This window comes from Engystomops pustulosus, chromosome 1 (assembly GCF_040894005.1).
Source record: "Engystomops pustulosus chromosome 1, aEngPut4.maternal, whole genome shotgun sequence".
Lineage (NCBI taxonomy): Eukaryota > Metazoa > Chordata > Amphibia > Anura > Leptodactylidae > Engystomops > Engystomops pustulosus.
In genome coordinates this window covers 256,069,225-256,089,038 of record NC_092411.1, presented here as the reverse complement: position 1 = coordinate 256,089,038, position 19,814 = coordinate 256,069,225, and the positions used below count along the sequence as shown (strand labels likewise).

At 41.6% G+C, this 19,814-nt stretch overlaps 2 protein-coding genes across 4 annotated transcripts; one reads left to right on the top strand and one right to left on the bottom strand.

Moving 5' to 3' along the window:
- Positions 1-141: 141 nt before the first annotated feature.
- Positions 142-5,930, bottom strand: RPL9 (ribosomal protein L9). Its single transcript, XM_072125514.1, has 7 exons — positions 5,783-5,930; positions 5,579-5,694; positions 5,251-5,346; positions 4,781-4,913; positions 4,037-4,117; positions 1,900-2,009; positions 142-190 (listed from the first exon to the last, which is right to left on the bottom strand). Exons 1-6 carry the CDS (start codon positions 5,826-5,828, stop codon positions 1,903-1,905), a joined length of 579 nt encoding a protein of 192 aa, XP_071981615.1. The 5' UTR covers positions 5,829-5,930; the 3' UTR covers positions 142-190; positions 1,900-1,902.
- A 1,325-nt stretch (positions 5,931-7,255) lies between these two features.
- Positions 7,256-19,590, top strand: LIAS (lipoic acid synthetase). 3 transcript variants are annotated; one of them, XM_072125502.1, is made up of 11 exons: positions 7,256-7,382; positions 9,568-9,734; positions 10,496-10,589; positions 10,752-10,832; positions 11,623-11,779; positions 14,012-14,069; positions 16,499-16,627; positions 17,253-17,398; positions 17,481-17,551; positions 18,104-18,215; positions 19,229-19,590. In XM_072125502.1, exons 1-11 carry the CDS (start codon positions 7,344-7,346, stop codon positions 19,279-19,281), a joined length of 1,107 nt encoding a protein of 368 aa, XP_071981603.1. In that variant the 5' UTR covers positions 7,256-7,343; the 3' UTR covers positions 19,282-19,590. The 3 variants fall into 3 exon arrangements, with proteins under 3 accessions (XP_071981603.1, XP_071981583.1, XP_071981593.1); XM_072125482.1 differs by lacking the exon at positions 7,256-7,382 and adding an exon at positions 7,397-7,600; XM_072125492.1 differs by lacking the exon at positions 7,256-7,382 and adding an exon at positions 7,399-7,579.
- Positions 19,591-19,814: the final 224 nt, after the last annotated feature.

Below are 19,814 nucleotides of genomic sequence, written 5' to 3'. Positions count from 1 at the left end.
GTAATTGAAAGCCCCAAAGCAGGAGTGTACAGTGCTTAACCTACATAAAACACATGTTTACAGCTGAACCCAAGTAAGCCAATATTCTTTCACTCAATACCATTACTTATATTAAGTAAAGATAAGATGCACAGGCCAAGGTTTAGATAAATGGTCTTTATTGTTGGGTACAGCACACAGTTCAGTCCACCTGAAACCAGAAAAAAAAAAAAAAAAATTAGTAATAGCCCCATCACTTAGGTAAGAACATTCATAGACATCCTGATAACTTGTTGGGCTAAGTTTATAGGTAATGCATGCAACTATTTCATTGTAATTGTTTTTTGCCCTTATAAAGGATGCATAACAGAAGATAAACTTGTATACATGCAAGTTTAAAAAGGTATTCCCATCTGCGCATTTACATTTAAAGAGAACCCGTCATGCAAAATAACCCCCCTAAACTAAATATATTTTCATAAACTGCCATTAGAGAGCATTGCCTCTATCCCTTCATTGTCCCTCTACATGCCTGTAAACCTAAGCAATGAGGTCCTAAAGCTGTATGCAAATGACCTGTGAAATGTCCAATGAAGTTTTAGCATATTCAAGCTGTCCACTCTATTCATGAGTGGGAGGCACAGCCACACCCCCAGTGCATGACTGACAGCCTGTATAATGGTGTGAGGCTGTATAATGATGTGCTTCCTGGTGCTGGTGGCCACGCCCCCTGCAGCCTGTGTGTGCATGTGTGTGTGTTTAGGAGAGATACAGCAGCTCCAGGCAGCCATGTTACAGCAGAACATGTCAGATTCATGTGTAGCTGATGTCTGTGTCTCTCACCTGTGTATTAGGAGGATGCAGCACACACTAGCCATGCTTTACTATACATTACACACAGACATGAGCAGGGGGAGGGGAGGGGAGGGGTAACGGGTGACATCACCGCCTCTGACCATGTGACCAGCCTCATTTACATGATAAATAAAAGATGATTTTACAATGAATAATGTATGAAATAACTAGATAAAGGCTGGGATGGGATCCTTGTGATCTGCTCCAACAGGTAGTAGTGACAGACCTGATGACAGGTGTCCTTTAAATGGATTCATTTGCGAAATGTTACATTTCTTAAATTGGATGTTATTTAAAAAAATGTTCCTTTGTGAAGATAGTTTCTCAAGTGTAGCCATGTTGTCCCTTAGAAACGAGATGGCTTCCTCGGATACAATGACCCCAGCTGGAGGGATTGCACTAAGAAACAAAAGGCTTTTGTATATGAAATGTCCGGGAGTTACTGCAGGTCTCACAGCCCTCCTGTGGTAATGATCGCTGAAGCCATGTGGTCAGGCAGGACTCTATAGTGCATGTCTGGCCACCGCTGCCCAAATGTGAGGAGGTCGTATCTGAGGATGCCGTATCTCGTTTCTAAGGGACAACATGGCTACATGTATGAGAAATTATCTTCACACAGGAACATTTTTTTTTTTTTATAACATCCAATTTAAGAAATGTTTACACATGGCAAATTCAATTAAATTTAAATGTAAACACCCCTTTAAGAAAAACAGGATTAACAAACAGACACCATTAGAGATTGTGTGAAAGGGCCTGATATGTATAGTCACTTGCGTGGAGATCCTGAGTAGTTATCACACCTAACCACACACTGATCCTACAACCACCAATTATAGTATAATACATATCACAAAAACCAGAAAAGAGAAAGGTTTAATCTGATGGTGAAGTATTACAACCCAGGATGTGGGCAAAGTCTCATACAATCAGTTGTGTTCCCAGCTGCCTACACCTAATATGCTATAACTATGGCAGAGATACCTCTAATCATCCGACCACTCCTGGTGTCCTAGCAGAGTGTAGACCAGCTAGTTCCTACACCACATAATTTATAAAACTGACCTTTTATTCTTCAACCTGCTGAACTGTTCCCTTCTCGGAGACGTAGATACCGTCCAAGAACTTTCTGATATCCTTGTTCTTCACTGTGGTGGCTTGCTGGATCAAGGCAGCTAGAAGCAAAAATTTACAAAATCAGATGGTTTCTAGTACTGAAACCATGAATTCAGAGCAAAGCAATAGTCTGGTTTCCTCAAACCCTGAGTGCCATTTGTAGGACACCAAGACAACATGCTTGTTTTTTGGTATTTTGTATAGTTAATCATTTAAATGGAGTTGTGCCCTTACTCCGATCCAGGAACCACAACTGGTGACCATTAAATTATCCATGGCCTCCATCAACTTAACATCATGCTAATGATTCTGGAAGGGCTACCCTAGCCCCTCTGCTCCAGCTTTACAAACTTCAACGCTCTGTAGAAGCACATCTCAGTCTCACAGTCCCCCATTCACACTTAGGCCTCGTGCACACTGCTATGTTTATTCCGTTTCTGTATATAATGCTGTATTTTGGCCACACACAGTACATTGTACTGCACACATGGCATCTAAAAAAATACAGCAGTCTGCCAAATTAATAACTGGCTATTGGATGGCTGACAGAATGCACCTCCCACTGGTTATGATCTCTCTGGGTAGTGCAGAATACTGCACATGAGAAAATAGGATAAGCTCCATTTATTATGTCTCAAAACAGTTTAATATGGTGTACAATGCAGCCATTGAAATGAATGTGGCCGTACGCTACGCGTATATACAGTTTTCATGTTGTGCGCACGAGGCCTTAGGTATGTTTCACACCACCATGTGCATCCTGTGTAAAGGTGCCCTATAGTGGCATAATCACAGGGGCTGTGCAGAGCAGAGGACAGGAGTCTCTGCATTATACAATGTACCCCGCAAACTGTCAGAAGTATACCACAGTTACAATGTGACGGTTTGGCAGACAGGAGTGCCCTTGCATTATATTTCTAGATCATGCAGGGGCTCCCGTCCTCTGCTCTTTGTGCAGCCCCTGGGACTGTGCCATCATACAAAACATTTACACGACTGCACGTTTGTGAAACAGCCCCGAGCCCGTGAAGCTACAATACTGAGGCTAGGGTAACAACTCCAGCTCATTAGCATAATCTAAAAGATTTTAGAAGGGAGGTCACGGATAACAAATATAAGTAGATTTACAGTCACATTGCCTGGATCTTTGAGTACCTCTGGTTTATAATGATGGATTGTGATGTCAGCTCTTGGACCATCACAAAAATCACCCAAACTATGAACCACAAGTTTCCCTATATCTGCCTTAGGTTCCCGGGTATCGTCCTTCCAGTGCTCCACTGACTATGGGAATTTTAGAACAGCATGCAGTGTGGTTAAAATCTTAAAGGCCATCTACCTCCAAGATGAGGGCTCCAGGCTCATTTGCATACAGTCTTATCCTGGTGGTAGATGCCCTGTAAAGACCGTGCTGTGGGGCAGATAAGGGGAAATTTAGTTTATTTCCCAACAGCTTTGACTCCCTTAACCCACAGTCTGATATTTATGCCTTATCCTGCGACAGGCACTTTTAAGGCAGTACAGTCAATTATGGCCATAGAGGTACACTGAGCACTACTCACTATCCAGCTGTGATTTAAAGCAATTCTGAATGCATTACATCTAAAGTCACCAAGTGTTTTCAGGCTTTACGGCTTATGCAAAGGATGCAAACTTTAAAGCCAGCTTATGGTGTCATTGTCTGCAATTCTCAAAACCATAAACCCATGACAGGACACAACAAGCAAATTCTACGGTTTGAGGTCAATATTTGGCCATTCATTAGAGGGAAGGCCCAACTGAAATTGACTATTTTCTGGTCAAAGTTGGAGACTACTCCACATCCAAAATAGGGAGGGTGTTAAAAATCTACACTGACAGCAAATTCTGAATTTCTGACATGAATTTTTAATCTTGATCACATAAAACCATGTGAACGTGCCCAGTTGACACCAGAGGCAGAGCCATCTACAGCTAGAAAGCAGATTACAATTTACACAGACAGACCCCCTGGTGTTTTAGGCAAAGAAAACTCCATGACAGCCACCACTTAAGCAGCCTCAGTGACGCTGAACCATAAAACAGTCCAGAACCAGGAACAACTTACCGGAGTTTGAAACAAGCTCAATGTCATTGCCTTCAAGGATCAGTTCATCCTTCTGGGCCTGGGACAATGAACAGACAACACCTATGAGAAAAGAGAATGAAGTTAAATAGAAACCCATACATATTGATGAGACAGAAGTTTAGAGTAGATTTGCATCAGAATTGTGGACCATTTTTGGAAAGTTTTTACACACGACTTTAGGAGATGTTGGGCGACTTTCAGACTAAACGTACCATGCTTGAGAGAAAGTGAATTGTCAATTATGCTATGATCCATATATCAAATGTGATGTTTTAGTCTCAAATGCCCTCCACCTCTGTTGTAGAAAGGCCAACCCGAACATGAAAGCCTGACAGCAAATTCTGACAGATTTGTCTGGTTCACATACCACTGCATGAACTGACCCTTTAATTTGCAGTAACTGGAGTAAGATTATTGTAAAAACTGTATAGTATAGGCATCGCTAATAGAAGCAGACAAAGTACACAGCTATTCCTGAATCAGGTGGCAGCGATGCAATGTACTTCAGCTATTGTGAGCTTCTTTCATTACTCCAGGGACTTTCTTCCCTTCAGTCAATGGATATCGTGTGCATTAAATACTTGGCTTGTCAGCAGTACATTGTCATTTGGTGAATTGTGATAAACTGCACTACTGACACAGCCACTGCAGAGTGCAGCTTGGTAATTTGTAAAACCAGTCTCTTCAAACATAGGACTACAGACAGAAGTGTTCAACACATACCTGATCTCATGTTCACCCTGCGGATGTACTTTTCACCCAAGAAGTTTCTGATCTCCACAAGTGACCCACTCTCCTGAACAACTACGTTAATGGGAAAGTGAGCGTACACAGATCTCATCTTGTAACGAAAACCCTGGGGGAAACAAACAAATTAAATTAGTAGCACGTAAAAGTAGTCATGAGGGGCAGAAAGCTTAAAGGGCAGCGACTTCACAATTTACGCACATCAAGGGGACATAAGGAACTTCTTTCCCTCATCTGGTGTGTTCCCAAATTCAACCCTATGACATTTTGTTCTAAACCTGGGATTCAAATTCGATGAAAATTCACTCTGCAGACTGAAAGCAGCCACAAAATTTGCACATTTCACATTAATGCCAAACCCCATTGCTAAGATATTACTGTCCTGGGCGGAAATATCATTTGAATACACGCAAGATATGAACTTTCAGATTGTCTTCTCTACTCACCAGAGTGACACCCTTGATCATGTTCTGCACATGGCTGCAGATTGTGCGCACTGTGGCCAGCTCCTTCCTGTTACCCCACCACTTATCAACCTGGAGCTGTAAGAGATTACAATCAAGCAAAATATCAATACATATATATGTACAGGGGGGAAACAGAATACCATACATTTTTTCATCTTGTTCATAGGCTGCAAGCAGCTCCTTGTGTTTTATTATGGATGACCGGTCCTCTTTAAACAGGCCTCAGCAAGCCTGCAGACAAGGCGAAAAGCTTCAAATATATCCCATGTAAAGTCGCAATGGAATCCACCAATCTACCAATACTTACCCGCCTCTTCTTCTTGCCCAGTAAGGACAACTCTACATTTATGTGGTTGAAGTTTTTCCGCAGCATGCCCCGGGGCCCCTTCACAGTTACTGTGCGGCCCTTCAAGGAGACTTCCACTGTAAAGAACAACAAAGTCTGTAAGAAGTCTTATCACCGTAGACCACAAACTACTGCATCTATATAGTAGCAAACCGCAATACTCACCATTTTCAGGGATGTCAACAGTCTGGTTACTGAGAATGGTCTTCATTCTGGAATAGCGAAAATAAGCTTAATAGATCAGGGAGCCCGGATACTGACATGTACATGAAATTTGGAGTGCACCTTTAGGGAAGCAATATTTACTTCTTCATAAACAGGGACGTTTTAGTAATTTTAAAACACTTGTCAGGGCAATCCAGACCAATAAACTTACTGTTTTTAGTGTCACAAACTGACCTATATTATATGGTCTGAAAGGTTCTGCAAGTGGTTTAGTGTAAAATTAACACTGACAGGTTGTCTTTAAGCAGAAAATTCCCGAGAGATTGGAGGTCAAACATGCATCGCCCTACTTACATACGTCAAGAGATAGCCAAGTGCTAATGTACTCCAACCCTAGCAGCTTCATAGGACAGAATAGACCAGCCACACACTGCTAGCCCTGTACAAGCTCCAAGACAGCTAGGCCTCCACTAGACAGCCAGTTATATCCTACTCAGGCAATAAAGACCATTTCACTTCCATATAGTATGCAAACTGTATACACAGGTCCAGTTATAGACCGACATCAACCTGACGACCCAGAGGAAACCCACGAAAAGACACAGAAAACATACATTGCTTTCAGATGTTGACCTGGATTGGCCTGGAACCCTGGACCCCAGCGCTACAAGGCTGTAGTGCTAACCACAGGAACCATTGTACTGCCCACAATGGCAGGCAAAACCTGGTGACTACAGCATCACACTGCCCACTGATTGTAGTTTATATGTATAATAAGACATTGTTGTGTAAAAGTTTATTTCTGGTGAGGGGTCGAGTATGTGACAGCTGTGTAAAGTCCGGTAAGACACCACCTGACCCCTGAACTACAAGTCACCTACATTCAGACCTCTGTTAGTCCCTTCAATTAGTAAAATGATAATACATGGGCTCTTACATAACTGCTAATACATCCAGTGATTTTAATGAACTTTTAAGAGCTTCCTCCAGTGTCCATTCGCACTATGATCGCAGGTGTGCACTGAGTGTAAGAAACATCACATATATAATTAGAGGGGAGCCCCTAAGCCAGGAGTCACTACACAGTAACAGGCGGCATCCCCGGTGCAGCCATATACCACCACTAGCGGATACACTCACGTCCTGCACAGACAGCGCTGGGCCCCGACAGGGGAGGAGACACCATCACACAGCAATCCAGCACCATAGAGCAGACAATACACCCTCCATCAGAGACAGGAGACTATGAGGAAACTCCTCGTTACATCTCCCCCCACCACAGACACCGCAGCACCCGGGATGGACACAGATTCCAGAGCCGAATCTTCCTCCGGCCGCCATCTCCTTACCTCGCTGCTGATAGGGGAAAGGGAAAGTCTGTGTCGTCATCACGCTTTTATACAACCGGCGACGCTGCACTAGGCCCCACCTCCTAGTCAGAGACGTGCTACACGCAGACATGATCAATCCATGTCCGATCGGATAGATCGACGTCATTTGTAGTTGTTTACGTTATATAGTCGCTTTCAGTAACGGTCCGGACATGAAATGATGGCAGATTATGATGCTCCGGTCGGAGCTGAAGAATCCAAAGTTTAGGGTAGTTTTATAAAATGCAATAATAAACCACCAAGGTTTAGTACGGGTGCCTGGAAGTGACAAACTTATGCGGAGAGTAGAAGTTCTCAGACTAGACTAATCGATAGCAGAGCATTTGCCCTCACTGACAAGCTGACGCGGTGCAAGATGAGACTGCTCGGGCTGAGAACGGGGGCAGAGCTGCTGCGGGTGTCAGGGGTGAGACCTGATACTCCTCTGGTGATTGTTCATACAATACGTAGTATAAGACTTTTACCCTGTTATGTGTAAGGGGTGACACATGTTTCTGTATTGTTGGTCAGTGTGGTAGATGTTGAGGATGGATAGTAACTTGTGTCTTGCATGCGGTGGTGTTGTTTTGTTTGTCCTGTGATGCCACCTCTGTATACCTGCACTTACATTAATTGTGCGTGTTCCCCTTTAAATAATTGTTCAAAAATCGCGTCTTTAAACGCATTTCTTGTTCCTAAAGGAGGAGTTACTCCCCAACGCAGATGCAGTTAAACCTAAACGATTGCATTTGGGAGTAAGTAACACGTGTTTTGCTTAGGTATCTGGCAAAACACTTCTTACTAGTTCTAAACGCATAATGCGTTCTGGAGTAACTCTTCTCTGATTGGCTTGAATGGTGCATCGATGCAATTCATGAGAATGTGTGAAAGTGGCCTCAGTAACGTCATATCCACAGGGTAGTTTGTAATAACGAACAGCTGAAGGTTGATGTTTTGGTCCCACACTTTTCCCCTGACCCTCTCTGAATGAACTAGTCAGGAGTCCTGTTCCCTGTAGGGAGTGAACGAGTGACAGTCCTCGCATTGCTCTTTCCATTCACTAATGTGCAAGTTCTGCGAACGGAAATGAACTCTCGTAAATGGGGAAATGGGGACAGAAAGAGATGCAGACTCGCCTCTCCAATCACAGGAGGAGGGTGCAGGTCTCATAGGTGCAAGTACCTTCTACAGTAAATATGTGCTAACCACAGATAGTCAATGCATTCATGGGTCAAAGCTGCTCTGGCATGAGGTGGACCTACTCAATACTAGGTAGGTGGTTTTAAGGGACACCTGTCATCAGGTCTCTGTCACTTGTCCTGTCACTACTACCTGTTGGAGCAGCTCACAAGGATCCCATACATTAATCATTGTAAAATCATCTTTTCTTTATTATGTAAATTAGGCTGGTCACATGGTCAGAGGCAGTAATGTCACCCCTGTTCCCCCTCCCCTCCCCCTGCTCATGTCTGTGTGTAATGTATAGTAAAGCAATGCTAGTGTCTGTGCTTTACCTGCTGACATGCTGCATCCTCCCAATACACAGAGGCACAGACATCAGCTACACAAGTGCCTGACATGTTCTGCTATAACATGGCTGCCTGGAGCTGCTGTATCTCTCCTATACACACACACAGGCTGCAGGGGGTGTGGCTGTGCCTCCCACTCATGAACAAGCTGGACAGCTTGAATATGCTAATGACTCATTGGACATTTCACAGGTCATTTGCATACAGATTTAGGACCTCATTGCTTAAGTTTACAGACATGTAGAGGGACTATGAAGGGATAGAGGCAATGCTCCCTAATGGCAGTTTAGGAAAATATATTTAGATTAGGGGGGTTATTTTGCATGACGGGTTCTCTTTAAGGTTATGGGTAATTGGTCTTCATTTTCATATAGCTTCCAAGGTTTCTGTCAGGGTCAGAGATGATGGAACCACTGTGAGCGATGACATAAGCCGACACCTGGGAGCGGAGTCTAAGTGGCAACCGGGATTAACAGGCGCGACTTTGGTTGCGTTAATGGCCAAGGTGAGGTAATAAATCGTAAAGCAGAATCAGAGTCAAGGTCAGGACAGGTGGCAGGGAATCGAGGTCAGGAACGTAGCAGGAGGTCACAACGGATAATACACAGGAATCGCAACAAGAGAGCTTTCTCTAAGGCTACGTGGCACAAAGATCCGGAAGGGGCAGGCAATATATTAGGCCACGGCCGACCAGTGCCAATTAGTGGTACACTGGCCCTTTAAATTTTTTGTCAGAACAAGGCCAGTTTAGTGACGCTGCAGTGGCCGCGATGGGGGGGCACAGAGGTGTACGGGAGATCGCAGGAGCACCCGTGACAATTTCCAGGACAGCAACATAAAGATTGTGTGAAAAGACTAAACACATTTTGCTCTTCTCTCTTTATAGTTGGCGGAGTATCACACATCTTACAGAGTGCTGGCCGTGCTATCAGATGACAAGAAGAACCTCATTCAAAATGGACCAGACTTACAAGATTTTATATCTGGGGATCTGACCGATAAAAACACATGGTCGGATTATAAAGGAAACCTGAAGCGTCAGAAGGGAGAGAGGTATTTTTCTCCACAATATTGTATATGATGTTGTGTATTATCACTTGTGAGGGAGTAATAAACAAAATTTGGGTGGTAAGCAAAACTTAATTTATACCACTTTGTATTGTAATATCTAAATCAAACATACCTGCTGGTTTGAGTATAGATACTGATCCTGGATCATATCTTCTTTAAACATAAAAGTACAGAATTTCTCCAGAAAACGTCATTACAATATGCAGATTAGGTCCGGTGCTCTGCTCAACTACTAATTATGCACTCTTCTAGCGAGCATCACAGCGCCCTTCCCTTCCCAGAGCTGGCCCTTGGAGCAGCCCGGCTTCTAATAATGCACGCCAACAGCGTGCATTAGAAACCACCCACTCCCTCCCCTTCCCAAGAGTTGGTGATGTCACACAGCCCTCTGGAAGGGGAGGGGGTGGCTGGAATGGTAGAGGCGTGCATAATTGGTAGTAGAGCAGAGCGCCCTGTGTGAGCACGGGCTGGAGCTCCTGAGCCTAGTCTGCATATTTTATAAAGACATTTTCTGGAGTGTTTTCATGTCTAAAGAAAATATGTTCCAGGATCAGTATCTAAACACAAACCAGCCGGTATGCTTGGTTTAGATACTACATTACTAAGTGATAGATTCTTTTAAAGAGGTTTTGTAGGAACCTCTATTTATGGCCTATAGACCATTGATATTTGATATATAAACAGACCACAAAGTGATGGATATAGTTGGCTCTGCATGTCATCCTTTGTTATTCACTTTTCAGATTAAGGCTACCCCCATGGGCAAAGACTGAGATTCCAATGGGAAAAAATTACAATAAACTGAAAAATACCTTAAGAAGTCTGAATCTTCACACTGTAAGTATGAAACTAGAAGAGATTTTGCCTCCTTATTAGAAACACCTGTGTTACACCCTGCTGGGAAGATTGTGAAGAATTCTAAGTCTTATCTTTTCCTTGTATTTTTAGAGAAGCCAATTTTTTGTCTAATTGATACAGTATATTGTCTCTGTTGACTAGGTCTGTGAAGAAGCGCGATGTCCTAACATTGGAGAGTGCTGGGGTGGTGGAGAGTATGGAACTGCTACGGCAACAATTATGGTGAGGAAATAAATAAAGCAATTATCTCTTCTGTATCTCATGGGACACAGCCTTTAGACAGTGATCTAAGGGTAGATGTTTTTGGTGTGAAAACCTGCAATAATTCTGCGTCCAATGGCAGAAGAAAATCAGCAGTGAACCCATGTGTAATACACACAGTCACCATACATGTAATGCAGCATTCAGATGAACGTGTGCTCGTCCCCACTCGAGGAGGGATAAGCGCTCACCCCTCTCCTCTTCATAGGAAACAGCATCGCCGCTGTAGATAGTGCAGGCTCAATTTTTTTGACGGCACGGTGAGCACATCTTGCGGCCTGATATATCATTTGTCCCCACAACTGGAGGAGAAGCTTGATGCAGATGTGTTAGGTGTGCTAAGTCTTCATTGTGTGCATATCAACATTAAAATATGATATTTAAAATATGATGATTTCAATGTTGCTGTGTTCCTTAGAGGATTTTCCACATGTGAGTCTGCATGGAAAATCTGTCCCTGCGTACGAGGACTGAATAAAAATAACTTATTGTCATTTGATCACATCCTTTCTGTGGGCCAAAATAATCATAGTTGCAGGCAGTAGATCACCCTATGTAAACAATATGCAAACTGGAACAAATGATCATACACATCCAGTTTCAATGTGATAGAAGTTTCAAAGGAGACCAAATCATATTGTTATATTGTTGCTTAGCTCTCATTTTGGCCATTCTTGCCACATAAAAGGATAGATAATTTCTGCTTTTCTACAGTTCTCACACCATAATGTTTCTTCTGTCATATTCTCAGTTAATGGGAGACACTTGCACCAGGGGCTGCCGCTTTTGTTCAGTGAAAACAGCCAAAAAACCTCCACCTTTGGATCCAGATGAGCCGTACAATACAGCCAAAGCCATTGCAGACTGGGGACTGGACTATGTAGTCCTGACATCTGTGGACAGAGATGGTTGGTATATGCCCTGTGACTGTAGCTCATGCAGACTGTATGCACAGTACCAGATCTTTATGGCTTAGATTTTTATGCTTATGTGAAAATATACATATTTAAAATTTTTTGAAGAAACACAATTTGTGTTATTTACCTGGGGAGAATCCTATTGTTCCATATGACTGTTTGTACTCTTTAACCCGTTCACGACCCGTGACGTAATAGCACGTCACGTGTCGGCCGCGGGATCGAGGATTGCCGCTCCCCGTGACGTCATCTGGGAGCAGCGATCCGTCGCCATGGTAGCCTCGGGTCTCATGAAGACCCGAGTCTACTTCGGGTTAACCCATGCATTACAATGTGCTATCAGCACATTGTAATGTATGAGGAGTAAAATCCCCATATACTGCCATACTGTAGTATGGCAGGATATGATAGGATCGTACAGACAACCTAGGGTTAAAGTACCCTAGGGAGTCTGAAAAATAGTAAATATAAAAATAAAAAAAAGTTAAAAAAAAAAAAGAATTATAATAAAAAAACCCTAAAAACTCAAATCACCCCCCTTTCCCTAGAACTGATCTAAATATAAATAAACAGTAAAAATCATAAACACATTAGGTATCGCCGCGTCCGAAAATGCCCGATCTATCAAAAAATGATAACAGTTTTTCACTGCGTTTAATCCCGTAACGGAAAATCGCGCCCTAAGTCGAAAATGGCACTTTTTTGTCAATTTTTAAAAAATTCTAAATTCTATAAAAAGTGATCACAAGGTCGTACAGTCCTAAAATCGATAACATTGTAAACCTCATCACAATCCGCAAAAAACGACACCACCCACAGCTCTGTACACCAAAGTATAAAAAAGTTATTAGCGCCAGAAGATGGCAAAATCCCCCAAAATTTTTTTGTACAGGAGGTTTTAATTTTTTTAAATGTATGAAAACATTATAAAACCTATACAAATTTGGTATCCCCGTAATCGTACCGACCCCAAGAATAAAGTAGACATGTCATTTGGGGTGCACAGTGAAATCCGTAAGATCCAAGCCCACAAGAAAACGGCACAAATGCATTTTTTTACCAATTTCACTGCATTTTGAATTTTTTTACTGCTTCCCAGTACACGGCATGGAATAATAAATACCATCTCTATGAAGTGTAATTTGTTACGCAGAAAACAAGCCATCACACAGATCTGTACATGGAAAAATAAAAAAGTTATGGATTTTTGATCATGGGGAGTGAAAAATGAAAATGAAAAAACAAAAAAGGGCCAGGTCCTGAAAGGGTTAATGTAGTATTTTATTTGTATATGTCCCCTACGATTTGAAAAGTGCTGCAGAATATGATGGCGCTATATATCATAAAGATCATTATTATCATTAAGGGCTGGAGACTCAGACATCAAGCAAATTGGTTTTCTGCAACCTCCTAGAAATTATTTTTAGCCCAAAATCCACACCTGTGACTTGTCACTATTTGACCCTTTGTCCTATTATCAATGTTTCATACAGTTACGTACAAGATAGGTTCCAAAGGTTTGTTCTTAAGTTGAATTTTTATGTAAGTCTAAACTGTATATTTTATAATTGTAGATCCAGACAAGTTTTTTTTTTTTGCCCCAATTACAATTGTAGTTTCAAAATTTTTTGCTGTAATTGGACCAAGGATATCACTAAAACTTAATCACAGACTCTTTACAGCTGACTACAGCATCCAGAGAGCTTCACCGGTGGTCACGGTGGGCAGAGGGGTCTATCTCTAACTGTGGGTCGTCTGTGAGTCAGGTGTCCCTAAGTAGGGGACCGCCTGTATACACTTTCATCGATCTTTTCCTGCTGCATATGGCCACTAGGCAGTATTTCCTCTGTCAAGTCCATTCATGTGAATTTATGGTTGGAGTATTATTAGAGTGTTATTACAGTTTCTGATTGGTGGGAAGTACTCAAGCACCCACCAGTTTTGTGAAGGAAGTGACTGTAATCCCCTTTAAAGGTTTTCTCTGCACAATGGTCTGCATTATAGACTTGCACTTTGACCCTTTCATTTTCAGAATTCCTGATATACATCCCAAAATAATAGCCGTAACCATCAGTAACCATGGAGTATTAGTTAGGGGACTATTGGAATTTCAATGAGTAAATACATTGCATATAGAGAATGAGAGGTCACGTGAGTTTTAAAGGGGAATCCAGGATTTTTCTTTATTGTTCAGTTGTTGTTTTTCCTCACATCCTTGTCTAGATCTTCCAGATGGAGGAGCCGAGCACTTTGCAAGAACAGTGTCCCTACTGAAAGAAAGGTACATAATAAAATATCCATTTATGCCCTTAGGAAGATATGTGGAGTTATGTAGGTAATAGGAAAGTTGTTTTGCCAAACTGATCACTTGGTAAGGTGTGTAAATACATGCAGATTTTTGTGTGCATTGATGGCGCAACTTTCTGCATGAAGATCTACCATTACATTTGGCATAGACATAACGATTAGCTGAAAAGTTGGTCAGCCAACAGTTATTCTACCTGGCGCACCCCCTACACACATGCATTCTTAACCGGTTCGCGACCGCCCGCCGTGTATTCACGGCGGCGGTCGTGTCGCGCTGCATAGAGAGGGCTCACGGGCGCCCTCTCCATAGCCGGTAAGTCTTTGCTGCATATTACAGCAAAGGCTTACCGGTAACATCCGCGATCGGTGCTAGCACCGATCGCGGGTGTTTTCACAGCGTGGGCTGCCGGCAAAGCTGCCGGCAGCCTCAAACAGATAGCGGCGCATGGGCGCCGCCATCTTACCTGGGATCGCCGCTCCCCGTGACGTCATCGGGGGGCGGCGATCCGTCTCCATGGTAGCCTCGGGTCTTCCGAAGACCCGAGGCTATTTCGTTTTAACCCCTTCATTACAATGTGCTAATAGCACATTGTAATGAATGAGGAAGAAAATCCCCATATACTGCCATACTGTAGTATGGCAGTATATGATAGGATCGATCAGACAACCTAGGGTTAAAGTACCCTAGAGAGTCTGAAAAATAGTAAAAATAAAAATAAAAAAAAATTATAATAAAAAAACCTAAAATTTCAAATCACCCCCCTTTCCCTAGAACTGACATAAATATAAATAAACAGTAAAAATCATAAACACATTAGGTATCGACGCGTCCGAAAATGCCCGATCTATCAAAATATGATAACGTTTTTTCAATGCGTTTAACCCCGTAACGGAAAATAGCGCCCAAAGTCGAAAATGGCACTTTTTTGCCATTTTGAAAAATCTAAAAAAATCTATAAAAAGGGATCAAAAGGTCGTACAGTCCTAAAAATGATATCATTGAACATATTATCAAATTTCGCAAAAAATGACACCACCCACAGCTCCGTACACCATAGTATAAAAAAGTTATTAGCGCCAGAAGTTGGCAAAATCAAAAAAAATTTTTTTGTACAGGAGGTTTTAATTTTTGTAAATGTATGAAAACATTATAAAACCTATACAAATTTGGTATCCCCGTCATCATACCGACCCAAAGAATAAAGTAGACATGTCATTTGGGGCGTTCAGTGAAAGACGTAATATCCAAGCCCACAAGAAAATGGCGCAAATGCATTTTTTCACCATTTTCATTGCATTTGGAATTTTTTTCCCGCTTCCGAGTACATGGCATGGAATATTTAATACCATCATTATGAAGTGCAATTTGTTACGCAGAAAACAAGCCGTCACACAGCTCTTTACGTGTAAAAAAAAAAGTTATAGATTTTTGAAGGTGGGGAGTGAAAAATGGACATGAAAAAACAGGAAAGGGCCCGGTCCTTAACCGGTTAAAGGAAATCTACCATCAAAATCAAGCAGGATAAACCATAGATCCAAGCACTGTGACTGTTGTAATTTCCTTATATTTGTTATGCATGGCCTCCTTCCTTCTAACATAATTTTTTAACTTTTTAAAAGTATGCTAATGAACCTGAAGGGCTCTTGGGATTTTATGGAGTCCCTCCGTGCTCTAGCTTCACAGGCTATTACAGCCCCCCCCCCCCCTTCTGTCTGATGTAATCTCACTGCAGCGGACTTAGTTTCAGCACACAGTGGGAAGGGGGGGGGGGTACTCCTGTACAGTGTACCAGCCTGTTAAGCTACAACATGGAGGGGCTCTGGTAAAACCCCCAGGAGCTATTCAGACTCTTTAGCATAATCATAAAAGTTGATTTTAAAAGGAAGGAGGAGGAGGATAACAAATAAGATTAATAAGATTACCACAGTCACGGGGCCCCTGGTTGATTTTGATGGTAGATTTGATAGGTTCTGAATAGGGGAAGGAGCTGCTGCCAGACACACTTTGTGCCAGCTTATCTTCCATCACAACAGAAACATCAGATATTGAAATCCAACATATCTGATTGTCCTTTCCCCCCTCATAAATTTTAAATGACAACCTATTGAAATTGGCAGGTTCAGCCAACATTTATCTAATGTTTATGACTTATTTTAGTTTTCTATTGCTAATTCAACAAAAATGACATTTTAAATAAAAGTAACATGATTGTAGCTTATCTGCATCCATAGTTTGATCATTTCATGTAGGACCCCAAACTCCCATCACACAGTCCATGTTACATGCTCATGATTTTGAATAGTTCCATACTTATTGTACATTTTCATCCATACGTAACATAAAGCTCATCCCTTTATTACTACACTTAAAATACAAATCTGCTTTTATGCCTTTTTGATCAGAAATTCCAAAATCCTTATTGAATGTCTAACGCCAGATTTCCGTGGAGATAAAAAAGCTGTAGAAACCATTGTCGGTTCTGGACTTGACGTTTATGCCCATAATGTGGAGACGGTTCCAGCCCTACAAAGGTATTACTGCATTCTATATATTGTTACCAGAGCCAACTTGATATTTAACTCGATACATTCTCTTGATTTAAATAAAGTTACAACAGTTTCTTAAATAACGGGTTGTGGGAACATACAGGGATGTGTCATATTCAGCATCTCTGTACTTTTCTGATTTTAGTACAAGAATACCTGGTCTCTGCAGCTCCATTAAGGCCATAAGCTACTGAGTATGACACTGGTGCAGTCCATGTACAAGGCCAATAACCCTAAAGGTTTTTCTTACTTGAAGAATTGCAACACCTGACCTTAGTTGTGTAGTGTATTGTAGTTCAGCCATTGAAGGGAACAGGGCCGAGATAAAATACCATATACCACCCAACATCAGTTTGGGTGCTATTTCATTAAGAAACCACCCTTCATTTCAGATCCTGAACAACCCTCAATCTTAGCCAATTTATACATCTATTTATATTGTGAAAGTGGTTGGTTTGTAACCTAATAGAATGTACAGAAGATCATGAGATCAGTCGTGTCCTTCCTGCAGTTGTTTGGCTGTAAGCTGTGGATTATGATCATTAATGTACATCATGTTAACTAAAAGCCAAACACCTGCAATGACATTTACACTTCCATACGTTTGTAGGCAGGTCCGTGACCCTCGTGCAAATTTCCAGCAATCCATTAGCATCCTACAACACGCTAAAAATGTGCGTCCAGACATTGTCACAAAGACATCCATCATGCTGGGGTTAGGAGAGACGGATGAACAAGTCTATGACACTATGACGGGTGAGTGACAGGGAGTACACACTGAGTTATGTGTTGGGATAACTATGGGGCTTATAATGTGCATTGTATACCTTTTTTACAGCTTTACGGGAGGCAGAAGTAGACTGTTTGACCCTTGGACAGTACATGCAGCCAACAAAACGTCATCTCAAGGTAAGCACACACCTTCAGAAAATTCTTGTAAAGTCTGCGCATTCACATTCAATTTAATCCGCCATATATAAATATTTATTCAATTAGATGTTATTAAATAAAATGTTCCTGTGTGTAGTCTTATGTTCCCTTAGAAACAAGACCGACTCCTTGGATACGGCCACCTTTGCTGGAGGGATTGCACAAAGAAACAAAAGGTTTTTGCATATAAAATGTACGGGAGTTACTGCATGTCCCGCAGCCGTCCTGTAGTAATGATTGCTGTAGCCAGGGGGTCAGGCAGGATTCTATAGCGCATGTCTGGCCACTGCTGCCAAAATGTGAGGTGGTCGTATCCGAGGAAGCTATCCCATTTCTAAGGGACAACATGGCTACATGTATGAGAAATTATCATCACACAGGAACATTTTTTTTAATAACATCCAAATGAAGAAATGTTCACATATGGAAAATAAATGTGAATACCCCTTTAAGCTTGTGCATCTAAAAGTACATATACTAGATTAGAAATCGCTTGATTTTACATCTTGGTTTTATATCTGTCGTCTGCAGGTAGAAGAATATGTCACACCTGAGAAGTTCAAGCACTGGGAGAAAGTAGGCAATGACCTGGGATTCCTGTACACCGCCAGTGGTCCTTTAGTCCGATCGTCTTACAAAGCCGGTACCACTTTTTAGATTTAGGTTTTGGGAAGTAATCAATGAGGCAGCTTCAAACAGGATTTTTACCCTCTGGGCATTGTACGGTTGCGTCGACAATTGTAATGTCCAGCGGCATTTGTGTCTTGTTCATTTGAGAGTAACATTGAAGGTAACACCATAAGAGATGGTGTGCAATTATTTAGCACACAAATAATCGTAAAATATATTCTAATATATTCAGTAGAAGCACAAAAAGAGAATGTGTGTACTCCAGGACAAGGTGAGGTATCAGCTGTCCTATTTACCTTCCTACAGGATAATACATGCCCAATTAATTTTAATTAAAAAAAAAATAATTAAACTACATTTAATGATTTTAAAAATGTCTCCCTTATATTTGCTCCAGAGGCTCAATTCTTATTAAATATATAGATAAAGATCTCCCATCGAACCATCTTAACTACTGCCACATCTAGTCAAATACTGAATATACAAAGGATAATACTGATCACTGATTCAGATTGCACACAAAATCTACCATCAAAATACCACAAACAAGGTTGTATAGTACTTCCAATACTTATGTGCAGAGGATAAAGTGATATACGCCCTAAAACAGGAAATAATAAAACTAATTAATGCACAATATCATCATCAGTGTCTGCATAAAGGGGGGAATATTTTGATTATTTGTGTGTCCAATAATTGCACATCACCTCTTGTGGAATCTGTGGGGCTGTTTATCATGATACAGGAGACTAATGCATCATGTTGTGGACATTGAAGGGTCACTTTAATGTATATAGTTGCCAGGTTTTTACAACTTTAAAGGTTACATTCCGACGAACCTGTGCCCACCTCGTCGTAGCACAGCGGGCGCACGGGAGATCCGCTCCTCCCCATAGAGATATCTGGCGCATTCCAGGTACGGTGCCGCACCGTGCGCCCACTCGCGGCTGTATATATGTACCCCAGCTGTCGTTTGAATGTAGCCTAAGGTGATATTTCATAACTTTTTTTTCTTTGTTTTTTTAGGTGAATTTTTTTTGAAGAACCTGGTAGAGAAAAGAAAATCAAAGGCCGTATAACCAAGTGCACAGCATTGTTACGTGGGCGAATGCAAGAAACACAATATCTGTTGTTTTTCAGAGGAGTGTTTGGTGGATGTCCTCCATTACACCAGACTGTAAAGAATAATGTAATTATTAAATTAGCACTTTAATGGCTTTAATTTTTTTTTTGAAGAGGAAATATACTGATGAAACCATATGCTTAAAAACATCAATAGGAGGAATGTAGGAGCAGCTGGGGTCAAGCAGTGTGATCCAAATTGAGATTCAGCAACACTGGTACAAAAAAAAAAAAAAAAAATTGTTGAATTTGATTTGATGCAACGGCTCCTGCTCTCGGTCTTCATAATTTATGTTAAGATGGTTCCTAATATTAAAACGTTGTTTCTTTTCCAGTGTCTCTTGATTATAGGGTTGATTTACCAATTATGCTAAATGAGGCTTGACAAATTTTGCCTGTGAGGCCAATGATTGCATGTGACCGCTGTAGCCATACTCATGGTGAACCATATCTGCAGGGAAAAAAAAACTGACACAGATGAGGGGGTTTA